The sequence below is a fragment of the Bactrocera latifrons genome, unplaced genomic scaffold, assembly GCF_001853355.1.
Source record: "Bactrocera latifrons isolate USDA-ARS-PBARC rearing strain unplaced genomic scaffold, ASM185335v1 scaffold_168, whole genome shotgun sequence".
Lineage (NCBI taxonomy): Eukaryota > Metazoa > Arthropoda > Insecta > Diptera > Tephritidae > Bactrocera > Bactrocera latifrons.
In genome coordinates this window covers 394,623-407,467 of record NW_017535163.1, presented here as the reverse complement: position 1 = coordinate 407,467, position 12,845 = coordinate 394,623, and the positions used below count along the sequence as shown (strand labels likewise).

Below are 12,845 nucleotides of genomic sequence, written 5' to 3'. Positions count from 1 at the left end.
CGACGAAAAATCAACAGCTAAAGCTTGCGTCTTCCTGTAGTTGGTGCCTGTAGACAGGGACTGCTGTCGTAAGCGGCATGCGAAGTGCTACGGTCACATGCTTGTCGGGGGGGTGAGGCGGTCGTCGACAGGAGCGTAAGGCATTTGTAGAAATTCGATAGTGCTTTGGGTGCGAACATGTGACCCAAGGAATTGTGTTGCAAGGCTCTAAGTTACGCAGACATACAAGTATACATTGCAATGCAGCTATGTGTGTGTGTGTGTGTGTGTGTTAGTGTGTAAGTGTGTGTATAAGTAGCCAAATGCATATTTTTGCAACAATCACACTTACACAACTATAAACGAAATACTATAACATATGTGCCACATGCCACATACATACATATACATGCTGCAACAATACTTTGATATTTTCGCTGCTTCGTCAACCTTTATCTCCTTAACAGCGACGCTGAGCTTGCTGTACTTTACCTTTTGACAATTCGATTCCAAAGCAGCAGTAGCAACAAAAACAACAACAAAATAGACAATGCTTAATATTCAATATACAGCCATAGCCACACTCGCACACACACACACACATACACATGTATGCATGACCTCCGCCACATGCAACACGGCTTGCACCATATCACATGCAACAGCCCAGGGGTGTAATAATAACGAATACGCCAACACCAACAACAACAATGCCAGCGCACAAGGTAAATAAGCAAAAGCAACAGCAAAACTGTCATTACCGTGTTATTTGATAGGCTCTCTCTGGTTTTGACTGCAACACGACAAGACTGGCAGGCTGGCAGGCTGGCAGCCTGACAATGGAGCCGAGAGGGCATGCGACCGGTGTGAAAGGGATAAGGTGACAAGAGTGCAGCAGCGAGTGTGAATCATTTGCATGCACCAGCGTATGCGCACACATACATACATGCACATTGGTGGATATCAGCGGCTACAATCGGCATGGAATTATTTGTGCAGAGCAAACGCATGAAAAGGATATTAGGTTGCATGTTGCAAAGCGATAATTTGAAATGAAGTTTAAATAAAAAGCACACAAAACATTAACTTAATTAAATTGTGGCGGAAATAATTAACGAAAAAAGATATAAATCTAATTAGAATCTGTACGTTTACGTTCCACTGCATAAAATTTGTAGATAACATGCATATACCCTTCACAAATCAAAAGTTTCCGTAAAAGAACTTGGTGTTGTTCAGTCTATATGGCAGTTATAGCTTATAGCGGTCCGATTTGAATAATTCGCTCAGATATTATAGACTTTACTTCAATAATAATTCATGCCAAAACTTGTGATGATATCTCTCGAATTAAAAAGTTTTTAATATAAACACTTGCTTCAGAGCGTTCAGTTTGTATGGTAGCTATATGCTATAGCAATCCGATCTGTACCATTGCTTCACAGATTGCACCAATGCTCTAAGTTTTAACTCATGCCAAGTTTCGTGAACTTATCTCCTCAAATGAAAAAGTTTTCCATACAAGAACTTGATTCGGAGTGTTAAGTTTGTATGGAAGCTATACCCTTTATTAGTGTAATAACGGTGATTCCGACAAATTACCGGTTTCTGGGAGAGAAAATGAAGTGTGCATATTTTCTAAGAGATATTTCAAAAGCTCAAAGACTAGTATATACAAACTTGCAGACGGATATGGCTCAATAGACTTAGCTCTTTACCAACATATTGATCATTTATAAATATATATTATATTTTAGGTATCACAATCCTCCTGGCAAAACTAACTTACTCTTTTCAGGCTACAAAAAAAAAAAAGTTGCAACCACATCCATTGGAGACTACATAATTGCTCATTTCGTACAGCGTTCATATTCCAAAATAATTATTGGGTAATAGAAACCGAAATTTTTCAATATCTACTCAATTTCAAATTTGTTCACAAACGAAAATATATCTTGCAACGCTCCCCCACCATTTTCCGTAAATTCAATTGGATTTTGCAACGCCCCTCGACTACCCAATACACACACTCATACACATTCATACATACATATGCGCATAGTACGGCAGTTGCCCAATTCAACATTTGGCGCAACCGCCTCTTCCTGTGTCCCATTCATTATACTATTTTATGCGAATCAATTTTCATTGTTGTTGTAGTTGTTGGCGTTGCTTTATTTTATTTTATTTACTTTTTAATATATTGCCAGCGCTGGCTGCGCTACTCGGCATTATTGCTGTGTGTTATGGTTTTTGCTGCTGTTGCTGTTGTTGTTGTTGTTGCAAGCGTCTACAATTACATGATTACACATCGTTTCGTTGTGTTTGGCATAAAATTAATTTTTCACCATTACAGCGTTCATTGCTGTACCTTAACAACTATGTTGTTGTTGTTGTTGTTTGGTGTGCTGTGCAAAGGTATATAGAGTAGTTGGTATTTCTTGCTGTTATTACTGTTAGCTGTTATTGTTGCTGTCGCTATTTCGGATATTTTCGCGCCAGGCCACGTGTTACCCCGCGCTCTCTCAACGTATTCGATTACCGGTTGCTTCGTTGTTGTTGCTTTTTATTTCTTGTTTGTGAAAAAGCGCAAAATTCAAATGTTCATAATAACAATAATTTCTCAAATATTTAATTACATTAGATGCTTAACGCCTCATTTTACACAATTCACCGTTGATCGGATTTGCAGCGGCCGCGCTGCCCACACGCTGACACTGTGCTCGACGCACCGGCTCGTTCCCCCGGTAGGATCCCGGTTTCGTTTATGCTTGTGCTCTATACTCTCGGAGCATGTTTCAGTAGAGTCTAATAGTTTTGTGCACCTTACGGTTGTTTGTTACACCTAAAACTAATCGAGGTAAACTAGAGTTACCTATATGTTTATATATAATAAGAGAGTGAGATGACGAAACATGTTGAATTCCGGAGGGCTGGCTGTCCCTCCAACTTTCTTTGCCAGCGGTAATTCGAGTAAAACTTGAGAACCTCTGGTTTTTTGTCCGGTTCCACCTACTTGCTATACTCATAAAATGTCGCCATGATAAAATTATAAAGGTCGTAATTATGGGCTTAACAGAAATCGATGTGAAAATTGGACAACAGGACAACAACAACGGTGCCACCGTTCACACATCAACGAATTATTATAGTTCAAGATTTAATGTGTATATACCTCAATCGCTAATGATCCTTAGCCAACTCAACAACTCCATGGCTCTTTGACATCTGAAATGGTTGTTATCTTCTTTAAAAGTAATTAAATGGTTGTTGTCATGGCTATAGACCTAAATAAGGGTTGATCAAACAAAATGGTCAATATAGAAAGGCCTTAACCTAAACAAAAGTCTCTTGTTTACCTTTGGGCATTTGGGCGCAGTCGTTGATCTCGGAAAATGTAAACAAAAGTTTCAATGGCATCACCAACGGTCATTTACTTCCAGAGTGCACGTTGTCTTCGGTAAAAATAAACAAATGGTTATTGTCCTTGCTAAACGTAAACAAAAGGGTCATTGACTTGATGCTAAAAACAAACAAAGCGGTCATTGAGCTGATCTGTGAAATTGAGTCTATAATTCCACATTCATTAGAATGTTTTTCAACTTCCATTTGGATTTATACCGCATATATCATTCGTCAATACCAAGGGTATAAAATATATGGTTACGCCCGTAGTTAGTTTCTACTTACTCGCTTGTTTTTAGCAGAAAATATCAAATATTCAACGCTGCATGCCAAAGTTTTTAATTCCTTTTTTTTTTTTTTTTGAATACCGTGTTTTGCATATTTCGCCGCACAGCTGCTCGGATTACGTAAAAATAGTTCCGCAGAACTTGTTGCAACAGCAAACCGCATTAAGACTTTAAGTACCGCACAGTTTAACTGTTGGCGCTTAGGCTTCCACTTGAGGCTTGCAGAAATACCTTAAAATGAAATACCTCAAAAATATATACATACATATAATCACTTTGTTAGCGAATAAGAAGAAATATAACAGCAACTTTAGGGTCAACCTTGCTCCACAGAAGCAGATGTATGAATTTATAGCGTGGAGAACCGCCGACGTTGAGCGCAACTAGTCACCTTACCACAGTGTGGCACCAAGAGCCGATTTCAGGGGAATTTTTGTATCTTAAACCACTTGTTCAGAATTTTTATGTTTTGTCATTATTAGCTTATGAGATATATTGGCATGCTATTTCGTTTTATTTTCTTCAGTTTCGCCTTTAGGGACTACGCGAGTGATCTAAGGTATGATACATGTTTCTACATATTTCTTATTCCTTTCTTATTTCTACTTAAACGTGAATCGAATTTGTACTACCTTATTCCGTGCTGCTGCTAGGATACCAAGTGGATAACTTTAGATTAATTAAAAGATATTAAATTAAATAGGATTAAGTTAATATTTTCCGCAATCGTCAATAACACTTTGCGGAGTTCACAAGGCTCTTTGACGTCCAAAGTGGTTATTGTCTTCGCTAAGAGTAGGTTGTTTTCTTAACTAAAGAAATGTCCTTCTGTCAGCCGGCCGAACCATCGGGAGATCGGTTTGTTGGTTGAAAAAGGAAGCTCCTGAGCGCCGGACTGCAGGCTACCACACTGAGGTCGTCATTTGGCCCATTGTGCTGCCGGGAGGTAACCAATTCAAAGGTTACCCAGCAACTCCGTGGATTTGTTGAAAAACCGGATTCTTTCCCATCTAAGCTGCTCAAAGTTTCTCAATTTGATGTAATGGTAGCCCTGAAATATATCCCTTATCATCCGGCTGAAGGCTGGGTATTCGCATAAATAATGTTCCAGCGTCTCATCATCGATCATCTTCCGCGCATGCTCTGTATTCCGGCGAATCCACTTTACACATTTTTGAAGAGAATGAGAGAACTGAATGACCATCCATCGAGAGATAGTCTTGCATTTGATGATTGAAGAAATAAAATCCTAGGTGGAGGAATATATGTATCTTCAGTCGAAATTCTGAAATAAAATTTAGCTTTACAATTTGCCTCGAGAATTCCTCACATTCCCCTAGTCGTATTTGATTTCATAAAGTTATAGTCTAAAGTGCTAATTATTCAGATAACAAGCATGTTTTCCAAAGACATGGGCGCAACACACACACAACGGAGATATTACTGTACACTGATTTAATTATTAACTTAAATTCCCATGAAAACTCAGTTAATATGTTTGCAAACTTGCAACTTTGCGCATGTAAACATTGCAAATGCACAGACACACGAAGGCTTGGCGTTGCCCTTGCCGCTGCCCAACGCCGCGAGCGCACAGCAACCAGCGTTATAAAGACAACATTTAGTTGTTTTTGTTGCATCGATGGTGACTACGACAATAACGCTGTTGACGATACGAGATCTCTCAGCGGCTCAAATTACAAACCGGCAGATTTCTTACCTTATTTACTACTTCTTTTTCCATTTTATTAATTTTAATTTATGTGGGGTTTTTAATTTCTGATTTGTGCGCGTCGCGATGCGAGCATGAAGGCGATTCGATAGCGCGGCGCAGCGCAGCCGATGAGCCGGGGCTACCACCCCAAAGGCCAGGCGGACAGGCAACTTGACTGGCGGGCTGACTGACGCGCTTTGCCGACTGCTTAGCCATTTCGACCACTCTGGCGGCCTGTGAGTGTGCGCGTCGCAGTGAAACTGAAACCACTCGATCGCGTAGGAAACGGCGGAGAGCGCAAGAGCGTAAACTATGTGGGCATATGTTTGTATGTATGTAGGCCATTGGAAAAGAAGCTGCGGCTAAATTGCGAATGTTGACTTAAAGCAAAATTAATTTTGCGTGGAGGTTAGGTAAATGATGCTGCAATGTGGCACGGCTGAATGTGATACGCCTGTACGCGGCTCTATGTCGCTGTGCAGCAATTATTTCTATCATTCCTGCGCGAACTCAAGTGGCCGGCCATATAATATCCTTTCAGGTGGCCAATATTAAATGCTGCATTACCAAAATATATACAAACAGTTGTTGTTGTTGTGTTTGGTAAGTTGTGTTTTGGTGCGGCTAAGCATTTATTTGGTTTAATAGCTATTATTCTAACTATCATGCGACATTCTTCGCTAGATTTACGACTTTTGTAATGCAAGACGCCGCTGATGATTATCTCAGCTTCGATTTTTACTCATCCGCTTTGGTCTGCTTGAGTATTACTTTTCTTCATTTTAATTGCGCATTACGACTCTGCGTTTGCAATGCTTGCTTTTGTCGAGAACGGGTCGACTAATGACTCTGGCATTTATAGCTTTGCACGAAGTTTTTTGCAATTTTTGCTTTTGATATTGATTACAAATAATCATTAAGATTGTCGGTAATGAAATTAGAACTATATTTTTAGTTTTTAGTTAGTATCAAACGCGGCGTTCTAGTGGTTTTAGGTCCACAATACCGCTCCAAAAAATTTGGGTTTGAAATCAGTATCTGAATGAAATCAAGTAATTGATAAGCTAGCAGACCAAGCATCCGTCTAATCCTCATTCCGCTCTTGCTCCTAGCGAACACGATAACTGGTTCTTTGATAACTGCAGATACATCGTCTTGTCTTCGTACACAATCAGACCATCGCATCCTTATCCCACCTGAACAAAGCAGAACTATCTGCATGGTTGTCTCTTGTTATGAAACGGCTTAGAGAGGTTCCTTTCGATCCTGACGGAGCCTTTGGTGTTGCTCAAAGTCAGTTTACACAGCCGTAGTTCCTCTTCGTGTTGCCGTAGGCGGCTTTAAAAGGAACGATCCACCTCCACGTCGATCTTCTTTTCACAGCTCTTTTCCAAGTCTTGGGGCATGGTGAAAATCTGGCAGTTAGTAGATTTTCCAGGTCTATAACAACACGGATAAGGCCTAATGAGTTTTTCAACGTCGGGCTTCAGTCTTTCGTACACTGCGCTCGATAGGATCTTATATTATATAATTACTTTATTGATTCTGCCACGCTTCTTTTTGGAAGTTTCGCTACTGTGATGGAACTTTCCGGTGCTTGTTTACCCAATAAAGATCCGCTCGGTCAGTTGATGGATGCACAAAGAACTAAGAAAGAAAGTATTAGAATGAATTTGATCAGAAAAGTTTTATCCACATCTTTGCTCAAGAAGTTCTGAAGCCACGGTTCGCCCGGGGGAAATTACGTTACATGAAAGACTTTGAGGTGGCCAATTCTCGAAGATAGAAGGGGAGACACACTTCGTTGTTGTTCTAGTGGCAGGATGTTCTGCGTAGGTTGACATACCTTGGTCAGATAAAAAGCCGAGTCCGTTCCGGTTACGTAGATACGACTGTCGTGGGAGCGGGAGACATACTTCGTCTTCTTTTTTGGCGTACATACTGCTTACGGGGTTATAGCCGAGTTTACAACAGCGTGCCAGTCGTTTCTTTTCGTCTAGCGACTCCAATTGGAGATTCTGAGCGAAGTCAGATATTTCTCCAACTAGTATTTCCCACGGAGTGGAGGTCTTCCTCTTCTTCTGCTTCTTCTGGCGGGTACAGCGTCGTATACTTTCAGAGCTGGAGTGTTCGTTCGTTCGTCCACCCTGTATTACTTCAGCTTCTTATCAGAAAGTGTCGATCACATAATATTATATATGGTATACTTGTATTAATTAGAGTTGACATACGCTGTAGAGCATTGTACTATTTCGATACTAGAGAATTTGCTGATGTCATATATGTTTACAGTTAATGCACTCACATATACATACATGCCTCAGTCATACACATACATAGGTGCGAGTGCGTTGCTTTAAACTTGAAACCCGTTCCGTTGTGAAAACATGCGGACTTCTTTCTTTTGCGAATTTTGGCCGCGTACCGGCAAAGGGTGCCGAAAGTGTTATTTGATACGTTAAAAGCAACAAATGAGACGCAAAAAAGGAATCAACAAAAAAAAAAAAACCACACACAAAATGCAATGAGTTTTAGCACCGCGGTGTTGTTGTTGTCCATATGATACAATAACGATGACAAAAACGATTTCACAACCGCTTGAAGATGTGAGACGGCTGGCCGACAATAAAAGAGAAAAAAAACACGAAGCAGAGATGGATCTTGGCAGCGGTAAGGCCGCTTGTTTGCTGGCTAGTAGCGGCAGCTAGCTTGCCTCTGCCACATGTCAACTCGCAAGCGATCGAATTAGTAATTGAAATTGGAATATTTCACACTTACTTGCACAGTTTATCTGCATAAACACACACACACATCCGCCATCGAGCTGGCGTGCACCGGTGCGCAGTTTTTTCTTGCCACCAAACACCGTTCGGCGTGGAAGTGCGATATCAAATTTGATACTCGCCTGCACTGAAGCGCATGATTGAAGGCATCGCCTGACACTCCAACAGCGCGCCGCTGTTTTGAGGAGCCGCATGCAACAGCAACACGGTTCGCACACGCGGCCAACCGGTGCAAAGTACCTCCAGACGAAGACCAAGCGAAAGACAACAAATAAGTGCAATTAAAATAAGACTTGGACATTGCTGGCAAGGTGGTTCAATAAGCAGTTGTGTGTATGTGTGTGTATGGTGCCTGGTACCGAAAGCACCATTGCTGGTGTTGTGACGGACAAAATTTGTATCTTTCGATCTGTGGTGCCACCAGTTGCCAGCAATATCGCAATCGCACCAAAGCAGATGCAAATTGCGCACATCAAGGAAATCAATACTGGACAACAGTCAGCGATAAGAATGTTTAAATTAAGAAGAAATCGTAAAGGGTGGATCGGTTCACAAGTGCTAACTGTTATTACGAGGGGTGCACTGGGGGTAAGTGTACCGTAATGCTTTGTTATCGAGCGCTGGACATGCTGAAATGGCAATGCTGATGGTGTCACTTGGCAATGAAATGCTGAAAATGACATTTAATATCTATGCCGTACAAACATACATATGTATATATATACATATAATATATATCACTTGTATTCATACGAATGGGTAGCTTTAATTATATGCACCACACACTTATTTACATAAATTTGTGCTCGCATTCCCTCAATTTGATCATTCCTCTCTGAGGTGTCGTATTCGGCATGATTTTGTGGGTCTTTGCGGTCACAACTTGGATTAAAATCGAATTTCGTAATGTGAACTTTTCCCATAATTTGCAAATGTATATGTTGTACATACTTACACACTTTTAAATGCGAAGCACATCCGCAGATCGTAAGATAAAGCCGGATTACAGAAGGAAGGCAAACCAAGAAAACGTTTATTTCGGCTGCAATGAAGCTATAATGCACTTCACGGAAGAATTTCTTATGAAACTACCATGCATAACAGGAACAGAAACAGTAACAGAAATAGGAACAGGAACAGAAACAGCCTGCTTTCGCAGTAATCTGCATACAAAAGGTAGCTCCAGACTAAATGCCTCAATTCAGTCTTTCAGGCCGAAAATGTGGGCATAACAGAAGGTGCTACGTGAGCTTCTGCTCTAACCAGCAAGTTCGTAAACATTTTAGTAGACAGCCAAGCAGCAATTAAGGTTATTCGTACTGCCACTACTAAGTCTCATTGCATTACGTTGTGGAGTATAATGGAACTAATAATAGCCTAAGTGTGGCTCCCTTTGATCCGGCGTCCATGCACTCCCTATTACAACCAGTAATAAGGTTATATCTATAACTAAATCTGTAAATGTAACCGGAAATGTATGCAGTTTCTGCTCCAGCTGCTGGTGCTACTGCTGCTGAAAAACAGGAAGAAGCCAGAAGAGAGTCAGAAGAAGACGTCGATATGGGTTTCGGTCTCTTCGACTAAACAGCTCTTTGTTTGAAATATATAAGCTTGAAGTTTAAATAAAGAAAAAAAAACTACTATGGAGATCTTGATTTATTATTTAGGTCGAATAGATCAGATTGATCTTTATTCTTAATTTGATCGGTCCGTTTGCGTTGCATCTATAAGTTATAATCGTACGATCTAAAAAAAATTATAATAATCTTTATCAAATTGTGTGAAGATATCCTGTCAAATTAAAACTATTTCCTACAATGACTTGAGTTCGATTCGTTCCGTTGAGTGTGTAGGACCTCTGTATGATGTGGTATTCTGATATCGGCGGTTCCGACGACAACCGAGTCTAAGTAATCGGAACGGAACCGGAATTTTGTTCGAACAAGGATAAGATCGGATACAGGAATGTTTTCTGTCGCTACAAAAACGAATGAGCAGTTTTTAGGGAGGAAAAGGGCATGTACAAAATATCTCCAGAGCTAAGGTACAAGTTCGCATTACAGTACATGCAGATAGACAGGCAGATGCAGAAACGGACGGGCATGACAAAATCCAGTTCGCCACGCAGATTAATTATATATTATATATGTGAATATACTTTATCCGGTATGCGATATATTCCAAATACAATTGTCCGTTAGCTCCAATGAAGGCTTCATTGTGGTAATTGCTTTGCAGTGATCATTCTCTTGAGGTCTGTGAACCAGAATGTGAGAATGGTTTGAATGTATAAGCAATTCGAAGCCCGAAGACATGCAATTCTTTCGTCGTCTGCTTTGATTAACGATACGGTGAATCGATCGATTTCGAGCTGGTGCGACTCTCCTTTACGCAGAGCTTTCGTATATTCAAAACTTCCTTTGATATTTTTGGAGTGTCAGAGGTTACAAACAACCTCTGCCTCTTCCATACCAAATAATTAAAAAAAAATGTTGATCTTCATGTACTTCAGTTATAATTTACAACCGGTTTGCGCCTAAAATTATGCTAATTAAACATGCGAACGAGTATATATGTTTATATCTATTACTATAATTTATTGTAAATCATTTTAATAAAGTTAGACGCTCAAATTCGTTAACCTGTCTTCTTCCTTGATTGCAGGAATTCGCCGAGAACACAATGAACGAGTTGCTCGGCTGGTACGGGTTCGACGGTGTGGATCGCCTGGACTTGTCGACGAAAACCAGCCGCCTGCTGCAATCCGCGGCAGTTGCACAAGCGAACAATGCTGCGCTGACAGCTGCCAATAGCAACTGCGCCAACAACAACTCCAGCGCCAGTAACAGCGCACTGAACCAACAACAACAGCGACATTGTATGGAGAAACGGCGTAGTCGCAGTCGAGCTGCCACGTTGCTGCAATTGCAACAGCAACAGAACGAACACTTGCGAAGCATCAACAATAACAGCAACAGCAGCAATAGCAATGCGAACAACAAAAACAGCAGCAACAGTAGAAAAATTACGCTCAGTTGTGGCGGCGGAAATTATCGCACCGGCAACCGAGGTAACGCCAGCGCTTTAGCCGGTGTCGGTAGCGGTGGTGGCAGTGGTGGTGCCGGTGGCGGCGGTGAAAGCACAACATCCGACCACGATACGCGCAGTTCGCGTGAGGAGGATTCGAAGAGTCCGATTTCAGCTGGCAAAAATACAGCTCTGGAGGAGAAAATCGGTGAGTAACGACAGGGTTGCACAAGATGTGGGCGGTAATGCACCGCCGACTCTATGATATAACGTGGGCTTTCGTGTATAGCAGCGGATAGCAGCGTATAGGAGTGATTGTGTGTTTTCCAGAGCATTGATTGTTTTCAAACGCATCATTTCTTGCGTATGAATGTGCGATGCGCATCGATTACGCGGGCGAAAAAAATCCCTTACCCCCCGCTCGCCGTTAATACGCGATTCGCTCAGCAGAAGCTGAAGTAAACTTGTAATTCTAGCGGAATTGACAGCATTGCTCAATATCACAATCGCATAAGCTTTGCAGCGGTAATAAATTTGGGTATATTGGCAACTCCATTTTAGATTTTTCGAAGATCTGACCGAATGTTAGCCCTTTATCAATAAGAGATTTCAGGTATAAAGTGTCTAGGTCTCCTCTTTTAATCCAATTTTTATATGGTTTCCACTTTCAAAGCTCTTAGACATCAGTCTGCTCTTCTTCTTCTTTTTTCTTAGTGACCGTTTAATCGGTTATAATCTAGTTTACAACAGCGCGTCAGTACTTCTTCCTTTTCGATGTCTGATGCTGTTGTTTCTTTTCATTGGGGGCGTTTTCTACGTGGCGGGTCCCAAACACAGCGCAGAACTCTGGAGAGTAGGTTCTATGAAACCTTAAATTACCAATATCGAATCCATTCTGGTGCTGCTTTTTTAGCTCTGCGTTGCCTGCAACAGACTGTATGCCTTCTTCAATAAAATTCAGGCTTCTACAAATCTCTTTGTCTATGAGGAGCTCCAACAAGCTCCTTTACTAATGAACCCAACTCAGACAGCTTTTAGGTATTATTACCCAGAAAAATAACCATATATACATGTCTACCAATCAATTATTCAGTTACATAAATCAGCATCTGAACATGAAAATGAGTTTAAAAATACATACACACATACATGTGCTGGGCGGCAAGTATTCAAATTGGAATCGAGAAAGAAGCTTTACAAACATCATAACCAGAAAACTATCAGGTTTGGGACCATTAAACACAACATGACAGATTTCTACGGCCACAAAACTACAAACACATACACACATCTCTCCTTACATATATGTAAGTATGTATGTTCGTTTTGAATGTGGCAAGTAGTTACTAATTTGGGTTCAGCTCTGACGGTTGGTTGCGGAAGCGCCTGTCTGCTCTGCTTAACTTCACCTAAAGTAGCTAAACAACAACAAATTTGCACATAGATATGTAAAACGAAAAAGGCATTTCCTTCCTTTCACCCATCTTTCGGCTACTTTGATGCCAAACTCAGGGCAGACCCGGCACTCCCATACAAATTCTTGGCAAACCAACTCCTTACACACACACACACATACAGGTGGGTATCGCTCGCTCCTTCGCCGGCACTGGAAGCCGTGCGTCGAGTTCATAGTTTTCATTTTGAGTGGTG

At 41.0% G+C, this 12,845-nt stretch overlaps 1 protein-coding gene across 7 annotated transcripts in view; it reads left to right on the top strand.

The window, feature by feature from the left end:
• Window positions 1-12,845, top strand: part of LOC108966634 (sine oculis-binding protein homolog) — a 34,887-nt gene that overhangs the window by 19,118 nt on the left and 2,924 nt on the right. For all 7 annotated transcript variants that reach the window (XM_018929642.1, XM_018929639.1, XM_018929638.1 and 4 more), the window contains one exon: window positions 10,833-11,403. In XM_018929642.1, the coding sequence (XP_018785187.1) occupies window positions 10,833-11,403 (571 nt within the window). The remainder of the gene's footprint in view (window positions 1-10,832; window positions 11,404-12,845) is intronic.